The 21,031-nt window shown below is 44.6% G+C and overlaps 1 protein-coding gene across 1 annotated transcript in view; it reads left to right on the top strand.

Annotated features, from left to right (window-relative positions):
- The first annotated feature begins 623 nt into the window (after positions 1-623).
- The window catches only part of kif28 (kinesin family member 28), a 79,090-nt gene continuing 58,682 nt past the window's right edge, over positions 624-21,031 (top strand). Inside the window, exons 1-5 of the mRNA XM_070890946.1 lie at positions 624-677; positions 7,875-8,066; positions 9,516-9,722; positions 16,377-16,412; positions 17,404-17,628. Of these exons, the coding sequence (XP_070747047.1) occupies positions 624-677; positions 7,875-8,066; positions 9,516-9,722; positions 16,377-16,412; positions 17,404-17,628 (714 nt within the window). The remainder of the gene's footprint in view (positions 678-7,874; positions 8,067-9,515; positions 9,723-16,376; positions 16,413-17,403; positions 17,629-21,031) is intronic.

The following is a 21,031-nucleotide window of genomic DNA, read 5'->3' as shown; positions in this document are numbered from 1 at the left end:
TTGCACTTTATTTCTCTTCATATTAAAATGTATAAGTTGGTTCTAAACTAATTTCGGGATCCCATGCAACAATTCAGTCACCAGCGATGCTGTCTATTTTTTTCCTTATGTGATAGATCGGTTTCAAGTTTACCATTTCCTTATGTGCTTTATCCATTTCAAAATTATTTGTTAAATTCAGTAACTTGCCTAGAAAAACTCAAATTTCCGATTTACATTTTTTCTCCCCCCCCTTACCCTGAACAGATGCGTGCCATTTAAGCCCGGTGACCTACGAGAGGGGAAGGTTTCAATGTACACAACGTCTCCGGAGATACTTTGCTTTCTGATTGTTGGCTGGGCAACAGGTGATAAGCCAACTCTTCCCTCCCCCATGCATTTGATACCAACCTGGCATCCAGATACTCTTCCCTCTGTGCACCACCACCCATAACAGCACAGCTCACAGAGGAGAAAGTCATGTAGAAGGAGAACCCGGTGAGCAGCTTTCAAGTTTAAAAAGCGACGACCTGCATTTGGTGCTGAAATTAATACCAGGCCTAACAAGGCAGCTGGGGCACCATTCACATCATTATTAATTTAGCAAGTTTTTTCTTGGTTTCCCCAGCAAGGAAGGATGAAATATGCTGAGTGCAGACAGTGTGAAAGTGGCAGTCCGTGTTCGAGCCTTTAACCAGGTGAGTGAGAGCTGTAGGTACTCTTTAAATATTTCAAGTGATTAACAGAACAGTACTTAATGCAAGAACCTGTGCACATCGGCAGCGATTAAACTAAGGCTGGGTGCATAGTACTTGTGCATTTTATTGCTGCAGGTATTTTCCAGCAGAGGTTAAAGTAGGCCCTTGGTTTCAAATCCCTCCACGGCCCGCCCCTCCCCCTACCTCTGTAACTTCCTCCACCCATACAACCCTCCGAGATATATGGACTCCTCCAATTCTGGCCTCGTGCACCCCGATTTTAATTGTTACACCATCGGTGGCCGTGACTTTAGCTGCCGAGGCCCTAAGCTCTCGAATTCCCTCCCTAAACCTCTCCGCCTCTCTAACTCTCTCTCCTCCTTTAAATCACTCCTTAAAACCTACCTCTTTGACCAAGCTTTTGGTCACCTGTCCTAATTTCTCCTTTTGTGGCTTGGTGTCACATTTTGTTTGATCATGCTCCTGTGAAACACCTTGGAACGTTTTACTGTTAAAGGTGCTATATAAATGCAAATTGTTGTTGTGCTGTAATACAGAACCAACATTAGAGTTTAAATACACACAGTCAGATGAGAAGTTCATTGGGTGAGAATTGAATTGAAAAACATGAATATAATTTGGTGTTTTCCCCTGATGAAGTGACTGATGTAATCCCATGCATGTTAGCTCTTGTATTGGTCCAATTAAAGGCCCCATGCCATTTAAGTTATTTCTCTTATTTATTTCTCCTTGAATATGGTTGTCCCAATTCTCTTATCTTTTCTTAACCTATAAACCTTAACTAGATCAGTAATTCACTCATTTAGCTAGTTTGTGAACCACTGCAGATATGTATTTTTTTCAAATAGAGGGGGAAAAAAATCTCATTTTATAGCACCTTTCATCACCTCGGGATGTCCCGAAGCGACTCACAGCCAATGAAGTACTTTTGGAGTGTTGTCCCTGTAGGATGTAGCAAACGTGGCAACCAATTTGCGCCCAGCAAGTTCCCACAAACAGCAATGTGATAATGACCAGATAATCTGTGTTTGTGCTTCTGTTTGAGGGATAAATAAATAAAGATAACTCCCATGCTCTACTTTGAAATAGTGCCATGGGATTGTTTACATCCACCGAAGAAGGTGCTGTCTCATCCGAAAGACGACACCTCCGACAGTGCAGCACTCCCTCAGCACTGCACTGGAGTGTTACCCTAGATTTTTATGCTCAAGTCTCTGGAGTGAACCCACAACCTTCTGACTCAGAGGCAAGACTGCCATCATAAGAACGTAAGAATTAGGAACAGGAGCAGGCCATCTAGCCCCTCGAGCCTGCTCCGCCATTCAACAAGATCATGGCTGATCTGGTCGTGGACTCAGCTCCACTTACCCGCCCTCTCCCCGTAACCCTTAATTCCCTTATTGGTTAAAAATCTATCTATCTTTGACTTGAAAACATTCAATGAGCTAGCCTCAACTGCTTCCTTGGGCAGAGAATTCCACAGATTCACAACCCTCTGGGAGAAGAAATTCCTTCTCAACTCGGTTTTAAATTGGCTCCTCCGTATTTTGAGGCTGTGCCCCCTAGTTCTAGTCTCCCCTACCAATGGAAATAACCTCTCTGCCTCTATCCTGTCTATCCCTTTCGTGATTTTAAATGTTTCTATAAGATCACCCCTCATCCTTCTGAACTCCAAGGAGTAAAGACCCAGTCTACTCAATCTATCATCATAAGGTAACCCACTCATTTCTCGAATCAGCCTAGTGAATCGTCTCTGTACCCCCTCCAAAGCTAGTATATCCTTCCTTAAGTAAGGTGACCAAAACTGCACGCAGTACTCCAGGTGCGGCCTTACCAATACCTTATACAGTTGCAGCAAGACCTCCCTGCTTTTGTACTCCATCCCTCTCACAATGAAGGCCAACATTCCATTTGCCTTCCTGATTACCTGCTGCACCTGCAAACTAACCTTTTGGGATTCATGCACAAGGACCCCCAGGTCCCTCTGCACCGCAGCATGTTGTAATTTCTTCCCATTCAAATAATATTCCCTTTTACTGTTTTTTTTTCCCAAGGTGGATGACCTCACACTTTCCGACATTGTATTCCATCTTCCAAACCTTAGCCCATTCGCTTAACCTATCCAAATCTCCTTGCAACCTCTCTGAGTCCTCTATACAGCCCGCTTTCCCACTAATTTTAGTGTCATCTGCAAATTTTGTTGCGCTACACTCTGTCCCCTCTTCTAGGTCATCTATGTATATTGTAAACAGTTGTGGTCCCAGCACTGATCCCTGTGGCACACCACTAACCACTGATTTCCAACCGGAAAAGGATCCATTTATCCCGACTCTCTGCTTTCTGTTCGCCAGCCAATTCTCTATCCATGCTAATACATTTCCTCTGACTCAGCGTACCTTTATCTTCTGCAGTAACCTTTTGTGTGGCACCTTATCGAATGCCTTTTGGAAATCTAAATACACCACATCCATCGGTACACCTCTATCCACCATGCTCGTTATATCCTCAAAGAATTCCAGTAAGTTAGTTAAACATGATTTCCCTTTCATGAATCCATGCTGCGTCTGCTTGATTGCACTATTCCTATCTAGATGTCCCGCTATTTCTTCCTTAATGATAGTTTCAAGCATTTTCCCCACTACAGATGTTAAACTAACCGGCCTATAGTTACCTGCCTTTTGCCTGCCCCCTTTTTTAAACAGAGGCGTTACATTAGCTGCTTTCCAATCCGCTGGTACCTCCCCAGAGTCCAGAGAATGTTGGTAGATTATAACGAATGCATCTGCTATAACTTCCGCCATCTCTTTTAATACCCAGGGATGCATTTCATCAGGACCAGGGGACTTGTCTACCTTCAGTCCCATTAGCCTGTCCAGCACTACCCCCCTAGTGATAGTGATTGTCTCCAGGTCCTCCCTTCCCACATTCCTGTGGCCTGCAAATTTTGGCATGGTTTTTGTGTCTTCCACTGTGAAGACGGAAGCAAAATAATTGTTTAAGGTCTCAGCCATTTCCACATTTCCCATTATTAAATCCCCCTTTTCATCTTCGAAGGGACCAACATTTACTTTAGTCACTCTTTTCCGTTTTATATATCTGTAAAAGCTTTTACTATCTGTTTTTATGTTTTGCGCAAGTTTACCTTCGTAATCTATCTTCCCTTTCTTTATTGCTTTTTTAGTCATTCTTTACTGTTGCTTAAAATTTTCCCAATCCTCTCATTTCCCACTAACCTTGGCCACCTTATACGCATTGGTCTTTGATTTGATACTTTCCTTTATTTCCTTGGTTGTCCACGGCTGGTTATCCCTTCTCTTGCCGCCCTTCTTTTTCACTGGAATATATTTTTGTTGCGCACTATGAGCCATCAACTGAGCCATGGCTGAAACTGAGCCATACAGGAGGACAGGTATCATAGAAAACATAGAAACATAGGCCCCAAATTTCCACACGCGGCAAAACAGGCGCTCCTCCGAGCTGGGCGCCCGTTTTTCGAGCCGAAAACAGAGCCTGAAAAAAAACGCGGTATTCTCGAGCGCCTTGCAGCTCGATGTCTGCTTGGCGCGGTGCCCAGGGGGCGGAGCCTACCACTCGCGCTGATTTTGTAAGTAGGAGGGGGTGGGTACAATTTAAATGAGTTTTTTTCGTGCCGGCAACCCTGCGCGTGCGCGTTGGAGCGTTCGCGCACGCGCAGTCTGAAGTAAACATTGGCACTCGGCCATTTTCAAAAGTGCTGCAGAAAAAGTGAAAATTTGTTTATTGAACCCTTGCAAAGGCTTGTATTTTAATTTTCTTGATATTTCTGTGTGTGAGGGAGTGCATTCTGTAATTAAAGATAGACTGTGATAAACGGGACACATGCACTTGTTTGAGACTATTCAAATTCTTTGTAGTTGTTCAATTTTTAACATTTTTTAATAAAACCACATTGCCCTTCCATGATCAGCACTGAGGCTTCTTCCAGCTTTCTCCCCCTGCTGTCGGTCGGTCCCGACGGGAACGGCTGCCTCAAGTTCTGAGGCTTCCTGCAGCCTTCTCACTGCCTCCGCCCCCCCCCCCCCCCCCACTGCCGTCAGGAAACCGCTGCCTGAAAGGCCTGCCTGAAGCACTTTCACACAGGTAGGAACATGGTTTATTTAATCTTTTCTTTGCTTATAAATTTTTATTCAGGTTGGATTTATTTGTATAATATTTGTATAAGTATAACTAAGGATTTATTGTAGAATGTAATGACTTCCCTCCCCCCCACCTCGTTCCCGACGCCTAATTTGTAACCTGCGCCTGATTTTTTAATGTGTGGACAAGGTTTTTTCAAGCCTACAAAAATCTTCACTTGCTCCATTCTAAGTTAGTTTGGAGTACGTTTTCACTTTGGAAATTTTCAAATCAGGCGTCAGTGGCCGGACACGTCCCCTTTTGGAAAAAAAAATTCTGTTCAAAAGTGAAACTGTTCTACCTGACTAGAACTGCAGAAAACTTAAATGTGGAGAATTCCGATTTCTAAGATACTCCGTTCTCCACCAGTTGCTCCTAAAAATCAGGAGCAAATCATGTGGAAACTTGGGGCCATAGAAAATAGGTGCAGGAGTAGGCCATTCAGCCCTTCGAGCCTGCACCACCATTCAATAAGATCATGGCTGATCATTCACCTCAGTACCCCTTTACTGCTTTCTCTCCATACCCCTTGACCCACTTAGCCGTAAGGGCCATATCTAACTCCCGCTTGAATATATCCAATGAACTGGCATTAACAACTCTCTGCGGCAGGGAATTCCACAGGTTAACAACTCTCTGATTGAAGAAGTTTCTCCTCATCTCAGTACCTAAATGGCCTACCCCGAATCCTAAGACTGTGTCCCCTGGTTCTAGACTTACCCAACATCGGGAACATTCTACCCGCATCTAACCTGCCCGTCCTGTCAGAATCTTATATGTTTCTATGAGATCCCCTCTCATCCTTTTAAACTCCAATGTATAAAGGCCCAGTTGATCCAGTCTCTCCTCGTATGTCAGTCCTGCCATCCCGGGAATCAGTCAGGTGAACCTTCGCTGCACTCCCTTAATAGCAAGAACATCCTTCCTCAGATTAGGAGACCAAAACTGAACACAATATTCCAGGTGAGGCCTCACCAAGGCCCTGTACAACTGCAGTAAGACCTCCCTGCTCCTATACTCAAATCCCCTAGCTATGAAGGCCAACATACCACTTGCCTTCTTCACCGCCTGCTGTACCTGTATGCCAACTTTCAATGACTGATGAACCATGACACCCAGGTCTCGTTGCACCTCCCCTTTTCCTAATCTGCTGCCATTCAGATAATATTCTGTTTTCGCGTTTTTGCCATCAAAGTGGATAACCTCACATTTATCCACATTATACTGCATCTGCCATGCATTTGCCCACTCACCTAACCTGTCCAAGTCACCCTGCAGCCTCCTAGCGTCCCCCTCACAGCTCACACCGCCACCCAGTTTAGTGACATCTGCAAACTTGGAGATATTACACTCAATTCCTTCATCCAAATCATTGATGTATATTGTAAAGAGCTGGGGTCTCAGCACTGAACCCTGCAGCACGCCACTAATCACTGCCTGCCATTCTGAAAAGGACCTGTTTATCCGGACTCTCTGCTTCCTGTCTGCCAACCAGTTCCCTATCCACGTCAGTATATTACCCCCAATACCATGTGCTTTGATTTTGTACACCAATCTCTTGTGTGGGACCTTGTCGAAAGCATTTTGAAAGTCCAAATACACCACATCCACTGGTTCTCCCTTGTCCACTCTACTAGTTACATCCTCAGAAAATTCCAGAAGGTTTGTCAAGCATGATTTCCCCTTCATAAATCCATGCTGACTTGGACCGATTCTGTCACTGCTTTCCAAATGCGCTGCTATTTTATCCTTAATAATTGATTCCAACATTTTCCCCACTACTGATGTCAGGCTAACCGGTCTATAATTACCCGCTTTATCTCTCCCTCCCTTTTTAAAAAGTGGTGTTACATTAGCTACCCTCCAGTCCATAGGAACTGATCCAGAGTTGATAGACTGTTGGAAAATGATCACCAATGCATCCACTATTTCTAGGGTCACTTCCTTAAGTACCCAGGGATGCAGACTAATTGGCCCTGGAGATTTATCGGCCTTCAATCCCATCAATTTCCCTAACACAATTTCCCGCCTAATAAGGATATCCTTCAGTTCCTCCTTCTCACTACAGCCCTGTAGACCATAAGCTTGTTGCCAGATTTGAGGGCCTGATCTTAGAACATTCTCTTCCTCAGGTGGCCGAAGGCTGCACTGGTGCACTGGAGGCGTTGTTGAACCGCGTCGCCAATGTCTGCCCTTACTAATAATAGGCTCCCAAGGTATGGAAAGTGGTCCACATTGTCCAGGGTCGCACCATGGATCTTGATGACTGGTGGGCAGTGCTGTGTGGTGGGGTCAGCTTGGTGGAGGACCTTTGTCTTACGGATGTTTACTGTAAGGCCCATACTTTCTACGCCTCAGTGAAGATGTTGACTATGACTTGGAGTTCAGTGTCTGAATGTGCGCAGGCGCAAGCGTCATCCATGTACTGTAGCTCGACGACAGAGGTTGGGCCGGTCTTGGATCTGGCCTGGAGACGACGAAGGTTGAACAGGTTCACACTGGTTCTGTAGTTTAGTTCCACTCCAGCGGGGAGCTTGTTGAGTGTAAGGTGGAGCATGGCAGCGAGGAAGATCAAGAAGAGGGTTGGTGTGATGACTTCCAGGTGTCGGCTGACCAACGGATCCACCACAGACCCAATCCACGTCCAGACCGAAGTCAAGCAGGGCTCGAACAGCCTTGATATTTTAACGTACTTTTTTAACTCATTGTCTTTTGGGCTCCTGTACACAGCATGTTCTGTGATGTTCTCCACTGCCACAAAGCCTGCCAATAATTATTGTCTATGCTAGTCTCTCCTCAGGATATGGCACATTGGGCCTCCACTGGTGACATTATGAGATATCTAACCTTACCTTCCATCAGCTGGATATAGAGAATAATCTTTAATCTCCTGAACCTAAAGTTGTTCTGAATGTTCCTCGCGCACTGTTGCAAATATTTCCACGTCAACGTATATTTGATTAACAATTTTTTAATAGAGTGTAACCCCACATATCTTTGTTTTGTTATTAATTGTAACAGACAGAGAAGGATGCAGGAAGCTGTTGCATTATCTCCGAGGCTTCAAACAACATCACAATTTGGGATCCCCGAAATCGGAACAACACAAAAACTTTTACATTCGACCTGTCCTACTGGTCACACAGTGGGTTTGTTAAAAACGAGGAGGGAATTCTTATTCCAGATGGACCTACTAGCAGATACGCAGACCAGGTAGGTTCGTACCACTGATCAGGGACAGGACCAGACTTTTGTTAATACAGTCTAGTGTTAACCTTATTTAGTGCCCATGATCTAAGCTGACTATTCAGTACAGTACTGAGGGAGTATTGCATTGCTGTAAGTGCCATACTACAGATGAGGCACAGAAAGATTAATTTCAAGTGACAGTATTTATTTTCAAACTCCCTGTGACATTTTATCACAGTATGTTTGGGACAAGGTGAACCTGTAGGAAATTCTAGTAACGTGTTTTTCTTAAGATTATCTTGTTGAACTGAGTGGCTTTTTCTTGACCTTTTATATTCTGTGCTGATACGAGTTGTGATCGTCTAATAAGTTGAGGTTCTCTCTTAACTCGTGGAACCTGTAATTCGCAACATCACAGCCACTACATGAAAGATGGTCTGGCCTCTCTGTCCTCATTTAAGGACAGACGCCTTGTTACCTTTGGGTTAATTTTTTGGAAGGGTACATATCTCTCTTTGAAGCTGTATCTTCTCTTTTCTCTATTCTCCCCAGTCAATGCACCACAAACGAGAACAAGGCTAAATGAGGCATTAAAGGCTGATGCTAGGGTTCCTGTCACAGGACCATTCTGATAACGTGGAATGCCACAAGGCAGAATGTTGATGCTTGCCTGATAGCTCAAGTGTTGCTTAGTGTGGTACTTGATCTCTCACAGATCAGAGTATTTTCTAAATGGCGAGAAGCTAGGAACTTTGGAGGAGCAGAGATTTAGAGGCACAAGTACAGAAATCACTCAAATCTAGTGGACAGGCACAAAAAATAATTGAAAGAGCTAATATAATGTCGGCCTTTATCTCAAGAGGGATGGAATACAAAGGGGAGGAAGTGATGTCACAGCTGTACAGAGCTCTGCTTAGACTCCATCTGGAGCACAGTGTTCAGTTCTGGGCTCCCCTCCTCAGGAAGGATATATTGTCCTTGGAGTGGATACAACACAGGTTCGCCATAATGATACAGGAGCTGGAAAGGTTAAATTATGAGGACAGTTTGCATAGTCTATGCTTGTATTCCCTGAGTATAGAGATTAAGGGGTGGTCTAATTAATGTGTTTAAGATGATTAAAGGATTTAATAGAGTAGATAAAGAAAATATTTCCTCTGGTGGGAGAATCCAGAACAAGGGGGCATAACCTTAAAATTTGAGCTAGGCCATTCGGGAGTGATGTCAGGAAGCACTTCTTCACACAAAGGGTAATGGAAATCTGGAACTCTGTCCCCCAAAAAGCTGTTGAGGCTGTGGGTCAATTGAAAATTTAAAAACTAAGGTTTTTGTTAGGCAAGGATATTAATGGTTACGGAACCAAGGCGGGTAGACACAGTTAATTTCCAACACCAGTTTTCTAAGGAAAGAAGGGGCAGAAAATGGGGGGGGAAAAGAAAAATGCTGAATTCTGTTTAAAATTTGATTTCTTAGAGAAGGATGTTCGGTGATCTTGGCCAAGGAGTGTTGAACAATGCGTGGAAAGGTTACAATGCTACACTGTTAGCCTATGGTCAGACCGGCTCAGGAAAGAGCTACACCATGGTCGGTTATGGTCGGGACAGAGGGATAATCCCGTTAACTTGTGAGGAGTTGTTCAAAGCAATTAAACAAAATCAGGAACATGATAAGCAGTACCAGGTAAGTATTAGCTGCCATCAAGTGAAATGTTTGCTGGTGTGTATTCGGGTTTAGTGGGTATTGGGGAGCAGTGGGTGGAAGATAATAACTTTGAGATGTACAGTGGGTACTGTGGAGACTGGTAGTGGATATTGGCGGGTATGGGTGTGGGAGAGTTGACGGAGGCAGACTAAGTGTAAGATATAGCCTACAACACCTTAAAAAAAAAATGCTTATTTAGATAGCGCACATTATCGGAGATGGCTAAGTATCCCAGCATGCTTTTGAAATAGGCTCTGTAGCTGCTTTTACAAATCATTAACCATTTCAGAAGGATAGCTGAGCAACCCCAGCTCGCTGTTTAACAATAACTGATGTAGAAACACTATTCATTATTCAACCAGCCCCTCAAGGATGCCTCCCTCTAGATTAAGTCCAGTAGCTACCAATCCTCCACAATAGGCTATTGACCATCATCATCATCATAGGCAGTCCCTCGAAATCGAGGAAGACTCTAAAAGTGAGTTCTCAGATGACTGCACAGTCCAATACGGGAATTACAGTCTCTGTCACAGGTGGGACAGACTGTGGTTGAAGGAAAGGGTGGGGGGGGAGTCTGGTTTGCCGCACGCTCCTTCCACTGTCTGCGCTTGGTTTCTGCATGCTCTCGGCAACCAGGCTCAAGGTGCTCAACGCCCTCCCCGGATGCTCTTCCTCCACTTGGGGCAGTCTTGGGCCAGGGATTCCCAGGTGTCGGTGGGGATGTTGCACTTTATCAAGAAGGCTTTGAGGGTGTCCTTGAAACAATTCCTCTCCCACCTGGGGCTCGCTTGCCATGTAGGAGTTCCGAGTTGAGCGCTTGCTTTGAGAGTCTCGTGTCGGGCATGCGGACTACAAGCAGGGAACAGCACCAACCCTTCTACATGGCCTTCTTTGACCTCACAAAAGCCTTTGACCGTGAGGGACTATGGAGCGTCCTCCTCCGTTTCGGCTGCCCCCAAAATTTGTCACCATCCTCCACCTGTTCCACAATGACATGCAAGCTGTGATCCTGACCAATGGATCCACCACAGACCCAATCCACATCCAGACTGGGGTCAATCAGGGCTGTGTCATCGCACCAACGCTCATCTCGATCTTCCTTGCTGCTGCTATGTATGCAACCCTATGCAACCAGTATTACACCGCCACCAGAGGGCATGCCTGTTGGAGTCCCAAGGGATCCCAGCATTCCTTGGAAGAACGGTATATAAGCAGGCCTCCCATGCTGTACCAACACTCTGGAGTCAAAATAAAGGAACTAAGGTCACACTTAGTTTTGCCAAAGAAAGGCAGGGAAATGTTCATATGCGACCTACACAGTACCCACCCAGGCATAGTAATGATGAAAGCTATAGCCAGGTCCCATGTGTGGTGGCCCGGCATCGACTCAGATTTGGAGTCATGCGTGCGCCAATGCAACACTTGCTCTCAACTGAGCAGTGCACCCAGGGAGGCACTGGTCATGGCCATCCAAACCGTGGTCCAGGATCCACGTTGACTTTGCTGGCCCGTTTCTAGGAAAAATGTTTTTGTTTGTTGTGGATGCTTATTCAAAATGGATTGAGTGTGTAATAATGTCTGTAAGCACGGCCACTGCCACCATCGAAAGCCTACGAGCCATGTTTGCCACGCACGTTTGTCAGCGACAATAGGACGTGCTTCACCAGTGCTGAATTCAAGGAATTCATGACCCGCAATGGGATCAAGCACGTCACATCTACCCCGTTCAAGCCCGCATCTAACGGCCAGGCAGAACGGGTAGTCCAAACCATCAAGCAAAGCTTGAAACGCGTGTCGGAAGGCTCCCTACAGACCCGCCTGTCCCAAGTCCTGTTCAGCTACCGCGCCAGACCCCACTCGCTCACCGAGGTTCCCCCAGCCGAGCTGCCCATGAAAAGGGCGCTCAAAGCAAGGCTCTCTCTTGTCCACCCTGATCTCCATGATCACGTTGAGGACAGGCGGTATCAACAAAGCATGTACCATGATCGCACAAATTTGTCACGCGATATTGAAGTCAATGACCCTGTATTTGTACTCAACTATCGACATGGTCCCAAGTGGCTTGCTGGCACTGTCATAGCCAAAGAAGGGAGTAGGGTGTTTCAGGTCAAACTCGCAAATGGACTAAGTTGCAGAAAGCTTTTGGAGCAAACCGAACTGCGATTCACAGACCCACGAGCAACCCGAAGAGGACACCACCAACTTCGACCCTGCAACACACACACAAGTGGTAACTGACATCACGGTTGACCACGAAGCTGAACTCACCATTCCCAGAAGCCCAGCAAGGCCAGCTGCACAGCAGTCCAGCGAAGAACCAATCATCTCACCTACACCTGCATTTGTACCAAGACGATCAATTAGGGAGCAAAAGGCCCCAGATCGTCTCACCCTGTAAATAAGTGTACTATTGACTTTGGGAGGGAGTGATGTTATGTATGCAACCCTATGTAACCAGTACTGTACCGCCACCAGACGACGTACCTGTTGGCATCCCAAGGGATCCCAGCATCCCTTGGGAGCACGGTATATAAGCAGGCCTCCCAAGCTGTACCAACACTCTGGAGTCAAAATAAAGGAACTAAGGTCACACTTACTCACGTCTACAGTACTCAGTTACATTACTTTATTTGAGACATAACAGCTGCAATGCTCCATTTCGCTCTCAACAAGCTCCCCGCTGGAGTAGAACTAAACTATAGAACCCATTCAACCTTCGTCGCCTCCAGGCTAGATCCAAGGTCGTCCCATCCTCTGTCATCGAACTACAGTACGCGGATGACATGTGCGTCTGCGCACATTCAGAGGCTATTGACCAAGAGATGATGGCTAGATGAAAAGAATGTGAATTACAAGATGGGATTAGGATTCTAGGAGATAAGGCGAGGCATAAGGCATGGTACAAGTTCCACATATTGAGGGAGAGAAGGAAGAATTCCGGATGTCAACACTCCTCCCAACAGGATTGGGGAACATTGTTTCCATAGTATTCATCGCTTTGACTTGTTGAGGTAGGAGGCCATTCTTGTACGCAAGAATTGTGCTTTGCCACTGAGTCTGCTTGTTGAATCTGTAGCTTCTATATATTCTTGTAAATCTGCTACTAATAAAATATACTCGCTATACACCAGATTGGTTTGGTCTCCTTCTGAATCCTTTACATAAGATGGGGCACATACAGGTGCTGCAGTTTCAAATACATCTAAAATCTAAATGGAGAGGAATAGAGTTGGATGGAGGGTTTGATCTGGAGACAGAGCAGGACCCAAGTGTAAGAAGCTACAGAGGAATAGGGAGAGTGCAACACCAAAGTGGACACAGGTGGCCCTGGCGGGATGCTGAAAGGTCAGGGCTTGAAGCTGCAGCAAACCGCTACCAGGGCTTCAAGAAGAAGGCCCACCACCACCTTCCTCAGGAGAAACTATGGGATGGGCAAAAATTGCCGGCCTTGCCAATGAAGTCCACGTCCCGAGAATGAATAAAATAAATAAAAGATCAAATGGAAGAAATAGAGCCAATCAGAAATAAATCATTTTGGCCTCAGATCTCAAGGTTTCCACAAATGAATTAATTAATTAAAAATGAGCCTTCAACAGGAGTGATCCTGCAGTGGGTTAATTGAATAAAAACATGGTGTCCAAAAAAAAGATAGAAAGTTATCGAAACAATTCAAAGGTAGATTAATTTTAAAAAGATGAAAATTGTAATGTATTTGCTTAAGAATTCATAGCAACACATTACTATTAAGAACTAGTTGGTTTATCAACAAAGGTTTAACAATCATGCTATACTTTACCAGTTCATCCACTAGGCTCACAACTGCATACCTCATCATTCATAACCTAGACCCAACTGACTGGGGTTTTATTGAGTCTTGTGAACATCATGTGACTGGTTAAGCTCTACAACTATTTTTAAATAAACAGATAAAGCCGACACTAGAACCCACAAATCACCAACTAAACATTAAAGGGAACTTTAACAGATCAAATTAAAATTCTGCTCCCTGTTGTAATGATGCACTCCAGTCCCTCCGGTGCCCACTTCTCGCAGAAGGCCGCGAGCGTACCAATAGACACCACATGCTCCATCTCCAGGGACACCCTGGCGCGAATGTAGCCACGGAAGCAGGCTGAACAGCCCCCTCGACCGCCCGCTGCTTGGACCTGCTAATGGTTACCCTGGCCATGCCCAGGAGCAGTCCCACAGGGAGGCCCTCCGAACTGCCCGCTCCCCTTTGCACAGGGTGCCCAAAGATCAGGAGTGTGGGACTGAAGTGCAACCAGAAATCGAGGGAGCAACACCTTCAAATAATGGAAGAGGGGCTGCAACCTCGCACAATGTACACAGACATGGAACACGGACTCTTCCAGACCACAGAAATTGCAGACGGCCTGGGAGCCCGTCAACCACTTAAAAACTTATTGCACGGGACTGCCCCGCGCACCACCCTCCAGGCCGCAACAAGCTCTACAAACCTGAGAGCATACTCTCCGGTGCATACATTACAAAAAATCATTTCTAAACAGAGGTTTGCCACAAATTATTTAATTAAAATGAAAGCACCTCGAGCCAGAGCGGGTTTGAATTAATTCATTAATATTTAAGAGATCAAAATTAACAGATTAATTTTTTTAAGATTTAAAATATTACAAAAATAACTTACATTTAGTGGCAGACGAATTGACTGAGAGACAGAGTTGTTGTCACGTGGGCAGACTTGGAATCAGACACAGACATATGGGACGAGTTAGGTGAAAGTTGAAGGGGAAAAAAGGATGGGAGAGTCAGAGGCCAATAGGGATTGGGGGATACAGCACATGGGAATGCTAACGGGTGCAAGGATGGGAACCGGACAGATAAGAGAGTGAGGAATTAAAGGCCAATAACATGGGAGAGGAGGTGAGGGATAGGACACAACGTGGTCGGGAGGGTGGCAGTACAGAAGGTAAGTACGATGGGACAGATGGGGTTGAGGGGGAGAACCTGGGGATGGGTGCAGCAATGGGAAAGGGGTGAGGAAGAAGAAGGCAACAATGCAGTGAGGATGACATGGGGGTGCAACACTGCAGTAAAGCTGCATGGAGTCAATCGGAGCATTGAGGTGGTGGGAAAGGGACAGGCCATTTTGTGGGAACTAAGAGGGATCACAGGACAATCGGGAATGGGGAAGAGCAGAAGGAACAAGGGAATGATAGACTAGGAACAATACAAGAGATGATAGGAGTAAGAGGCTGAGTGAAAGAAGGCAGAAAGGGAGAGTTAAGCACAAAAACGAGACAACCAGAATAAAGCAGAAATGAATAGAACCAGAAATGGACAGACCAAAGCTAAGAAAGGGAGACAGCAGCAGAAGTAGACGTAGTACCTAATAGCAGAGGAAGATATAATTGAAGGTATCCATTCCCTGTGATATGACAAGTGAGAGAAAGAGAGTGTATCCTCCAACAGTGAGATGTGCCCGAATATATTATACATATTCTTATTTTACTCTGGCCTGACAACAGCGCAAGCATGTGTAGATTGTGATCTCCCCCCACTCTGTGACTGAAATAACTTAGCAGATCACAAAAGCCAAATGTGCCTTTAGGTGCTAGTTCATAACTTCAACCCAACAACAACAACTTGCATTTATATAACGCCTTTAACATAGTAAAACGTCCCAAGGTGCTTCACAGGAGTGTTATAAAACAAAATTTGACACCGAGCCGCATAAGGAGATATTAAGCCAGGTGAGAGATAGGGTATAAGGAGCGTCTTAAAGGTGGAAAGGGAGGTGGAGAGGCGGAGGGAGTTCCAGAGAAGGGTCGGGGGAGAGATTTGGGAGGGCAGAGTACCCAAGAGGAGAGAAATGAAAGGAGGCCTGACCACCGGAGAGCCTGGTCAAGGAAGGGTAATGAGAAAAGGAAAAGGGGGAGAAAAAAATGGAAATAGAAGTGATCGGCTGGGCTCCAGGGCGGCAGCCAAAACAGGGAAAACTCAAGGTGCATAGGGCTGATTATGTAGTAATTATTAGGATACATATTTCCTGGTAGTAACGGAATAGATAGGAGACAGTAGGAATACAAATCAATGTCCGCTATCAAACAGCGCTATTTTCACGTGTAAGTAATATCGAGGAACATCCCCATCAAACTACACCACAAGAGCAGGAAAACCCATTCAAGAGGAAATTTTCTAGCTGGTATATATTATGAACTATACCTGATATTTCTGAATAAATTCAAGGTCGAATTCAGTGTTAGGATTCAGAGACAGAAACAAAGAAAGACTTCGATTTCTATAGCGCCTTTCACGACCACCGGACATCTCAAAGCGCTTTACAGCCAATGGAGTACTTTTGGAGTATCGTCACCGTTGTAATGTAGATCATTCATAAACTGCTTAAGCTTTGCTCTTGTGGTTTCGGAATTGAATTTTTGATTGCAATTGGCTTGAGTTACCCTACCATTACCCATTTATATTGATGGTAGATTGTAGTCATTAACTGGTGATAGACACTGAAATGTCCCTCAGTCTGGACTGCATGGAGAGGTTAATGATGTAAGAGGGAGATGTCTGTGTTATGAATGTAGGATGATTTTGTTGAGTATAACACATTAAAGTCCCAGATTCATTTTCTTTCTTTCACAGATTTATTTCAGCATGTTGGAAATCTACAATGAAAGGGTAATTTTTCCTCTCTACTGGCATATGTATGAAGTATTTCAATATTGTCCAACTCTTGTCATAGTGTGAATGTATGCGTTAAGTAGGTGGTATACTGGTGTAAGATAAGGCAAGTTCTAAGGGGATAAGTTCAAAGATCTTTCTGGTGCATTGGAAACCAGTGGTTTTTGGATAAGTGGACATTTTATTAACTTGATTACACTATGCCAAGAATTTTTGCTTTATAAGTATAGATCAGCCTATCGGGTCGGTTCCAGTGCAATAAATAAGTCAATAATATATTACATGTCAACTAGTACTCCAGTGAATTATATAGAGGAGTTTCGGTTTCCCACATGTAACTTGCATTATCTAAGATGTTGGTGGGCTGGAGGTGCTCATATAGAAGCAGTGTGAAGACTGAACTCTTCATCGACGTGAAGATGTGAATCGTCACAACCTAAGCTTTGCATTGGCTGAATAAGCAGCCTTTAGATATGGCTTTAACCAATAGAAACTTTTTTTTCGACAAATATTGCTCAATACCAAAATAGAAGATGGGAGCAGGGAGGCAGAAGAGGACATGTAAATAAAAAGTACTGTTAAAATAAATAGCAAAAAAGGTTAGAAAAGATAGTAAGAAATAAAGCTAAACTAGCTAGAAAAAGGGGATTGAGAGAATGAGGAAAAGGTATGATAGGACCAATTACAGATGAAGGAATTATATTTTTTTATATATTAATCAGTCTCTCGTGGTACTATACAAGGAGTTACTTTGACTTTTTATTATTTGTTATTAAATGGCAAAACTTATAACAATTTGGGCAAGCTTGATAATTGTACAGCTTTATTACTATAATGTTAGAGTTCATTTCAGTCTCAGTGTATGAGCTGAAAACTCAAAAAAATCTGGCTGACCCAGAGAGACTTGAATCTCCAGCAGTCTAAGGATTAAATGAAAGAAGTACAGCCCGGTTATTTTTACTGCCTCTAAAACCAATCTGTTTGCTAGGTGATTGACTTGTTATCAAAGAATAAACAGCCTGGAGGTCTAAAAGTACGAGAAAACCCCCAAACGGGTTTCTATGTGGAGAATCTAAAGTCAGTGCCTTGTGAAAGCTACGAGCAGATTGAACAGTTGATGAAGGAAGGAAATAAGAAGAGGAGCACGGCATCCACCAATATCAATGCGACCAGCAGCCGTTCACACATGATCATCACCATCCGCTTCAAACAGGTACGAGCCTATCGGGTCACTGGACCAAGGCAGCCAGTGCCGTGACACCAGTTCAGACAGTCGCCTTAGTCATTAACCATTGTCAATTGAAATCATTTGTGCAAAGTGTACTATTATATTATTGACCTGGTCGTGGGCATAATTTCAATGTTTGCAGATGAAGAAACTCAGAAATGGAGTAAACAATGAGGAGGATAGTAACAAACTTCAGGAGGACATACATAGACTGGTGAAATGGGCAAACACATGTCAGGTGCAATTTAATGCAGAGAAGTGATTCATTTTGATGGGAAGAATGAAGAGAGGCAATATAAATTAAATGGTATTATTTTAAAGGAAGTGCATTTTAAAAAGACATACAGGATTCTTGGCTTTATAAATAGAGACAGAGGGGGCAAAATTGCCCGGGGCCACATTTCGGTGTGGTAACCTTCCGGCCCTTCCTCCCCTCAATGGAGGCGGAGCCCAGTGCCCTGCCGGCAACGTCAGCGCTACGCGAATGCTCTGCGCGGTGTTGATGTGGCAGAAATCCCTTCCCCTTCAATTAAAGGGGAGGGCCACTGCATGCTCTGCTGCCCCTTAGGCGGTCGTCACTGGGCCACCAGGAACGCCCTCGTCCGGGCCAAAAGCCTGGCACTCAGTTATGAGTGCCAGGCTGCAGGATAGCGGCCCAGTCGAGGGCAAGGGTTGCGATTGTTGGGCTGACAGAAGAGTCGGCTGACAGAAAAATATGGCGGCCCATGGCACAAACAGCCTCCCCCTTAAGGGGCGCCCCGGTGGCGGATGTCCATCAGTTTCACAACCCGTGAAGCTGCCAGTGACATCGGCTGGCGCCATCTTCGCCACCTGTGGGGCAATTTCCCCCGCGGGACACAAAGGGGTAGGCACGGGTGGTGAGGGGTCGGTGCACACACGGCAATGACGTCATTGCCGTGCATGCGCCAGCCTGGGGCGCAAATCGCGGGGCACGGTGCTAACGACAATACCAGCACCCCCCCCCCCCCCCCACAAAACCTCCAGGGCAATTTCCCCGGAGGTGTTATCGACCCCTTCCCCCCATTTCCCCAGGCGATAACCTCTTTGCGCTCCATTAGCCCCCGCCAGTACAAAAGCAAAGCAGTTATGCTAACCCTATATTAAGCACTAGTTGGGCCCCAGCTGGAGTATTGTGGCCAATTCTGGGCACCGCACTTTAGGAAGGATGTCAAGGCCTTAGTGAGGAGATTTACTAGAATGGTACCAGGGATTAAATGATTTCAGTTCTGTGGAACGACTGGAGAAACTGGGGTTGTTCTCCTTAAAGCAGAGAAGGTTAAGGGGAGATTTGATAGGTTTTCAAAATTTGGAAGGGTTTTGATAGAGTAAATAAGGTGAAACTGTTTCAAATGGCAGAAGGGTCAATAACCAGAGGACACAGATTTAAAATAATTGGCAAAAGTAGCAGAGTTGAGATGCAGGAAAAAAATGAATGTAGCGAGTTGTTGTGATCTGGAATGCACTGTCTGAAAGGGCGGTGGAAGCAGATTCAATATAACTGTCAAAAGGGAATTGGATAAATACTTGAAAAAGAACAATTTTCTAGGCTATAGAGAAAGCGCAAGGGAATGGAACTAATTGGATAGCTCTTTCAATGAGCCGTCACAGGCACAACGGGCCGAATGGCCTCCTTCTATGCTGTATCGTTCTATGATTATTCTAAAGTTAAGTTATGGAATATTTTAAGCAAATAGAGAATACACATCAGTGACCAGTGGGTTATGGATCACAAACAATAGAGTGGCAACAATAGAAAGAAAGAAAGACTTGCATTTATATAGCACCTTCCATGGCCACCAGACGTCTCAAAGCGCTTAACAGCCATTGATTTACTTTATGAAGTGTAGTTACTGTTGCAATGTAGGAAATGCAGCAACCAATTTGCACACAGCAAGCTCCCACAAACAGAATTGTGATAATGACCAGGTCATCTGTTTTTTTTTAGTGATGTTGATTGAGGGATAAATATTGGGCAGGACACCGGGGATAACTCCCTTCGAAATAGTGCCATGGGATCTTATACATCAACCTGAGAGAGCAAATGAGGCCGAGGTTAACATCTCATCTGAAAGACAGCACCTTCGTCTAGATTTTTATGCTCAGATTTCAAGTGTCTGGTTTGGGACTTGAACCCACAACCTTACTGACTCGGAGACAATGGAGCCATGACACAGACAAGCAAGTTAAGGCACTGACTATAAAAATCTTTTACTTTTCACAAGCTTACTATCACCAATGTGCATCCTAGTTTGCAGTTTCTATGACATTGAATTAATATCAATAGTAGCATTTGTAAGTGCCACCTTGCCTCACATAGTCGCTAGCTCACTTCCGGGTCAGAAGGTGTGAATATTGTTAATAAGTAGTTTTAAATTGTTCTTTAAAAAGTTAAATTGACCTTTTCAGGTGCACTTTTCATTTTAACTGCCAATTCACCCTACTGTGGAATCAGGTAATGTACACATGGCATTTTGCGGCTTAGTGTTTGCAAGATTAGGTTGCATACAAGTTACGTACGTGTCAGTCATGGCTTAGTGATAGCACTCTCAGTCAGAAGGTCATGGGATCAACTTCCACTGCAGAGATTTGAGCAATTAACCTAGGCTGACAATTCAGAGGGCAGTGCTATACTGTCAGAGGTGCAGTCTTTTGGATGAGGTGTCCAGCCAAGGCCCTGTCTTTCTTCTCGGGTTGACATAAAAGATCCTATGCCACTTTTCAAAGAAGAGCAGGTGAGTTCCCCACCATGCCCTGGCCAATATTTATTCCTCAGCCAATATTACTAAAGCATCTAGTCATTATTTCATTGCTGATTGTGAGAGCTTGCTGTGCATAAATTGGCTGCCACGTTTCCTACATTAAATCAATAACTGCTGATCAAAAATACCTCATTGACTCTAAAGCGCTTTGGGACATCCGGTAGTCGTGAAAGGCGCTATATAAATGCAAGGCTTTCATTCTTTCTTTAGAGTCTTAGACAAATTGCCATTTGATTGACTGCAAAAGTTACCGTGCTGTGTTACCATTGATGAAGCTGTGCTGTAAGCATGCTTTAAGCTGTTTTGTTTGTGACATGACTGACATTGGTATCATTTCTGACACACTTCAGGACTAAGGGTATCTGCTTTTGACACTAATGCATCTCAAGAAAAAATTATAGTAGTGACCCTTTGGAAGCATAAGTGGGGACCACCAGCCTGGAGACTGCAGCCACTATATAAATTATGTTTTCTATGTCCCTGCCATTCTTCTAGCAGCGAATATTGGAGCACCTGCCATTTCTATTTTAAAGTTAGTGACATCATTAAACTTTAAATATGCCGTTACCTGGGATTACTTTTACCTGCTGTGTACAACCTTGGAGCTT

This window comes from Pristiophorus japonicus, chromosome 9 (assembly GCF_044704955.1).
Source record: "Pristiophorus japonicus isolate sPriJap1 chromosome 9, sPriJap1.hap1, whole genome shotgun sequence".
Classification (NCBI taxonomy): Eukaryota; Metazoa; Chordata; class Chondrichthyes; family Pristiophoridae; genus Pristiophorus; species Pristiophorus japonicus.
This window is presented reverse-complemented; position numbering and strand designations above follow the sequence as displayed.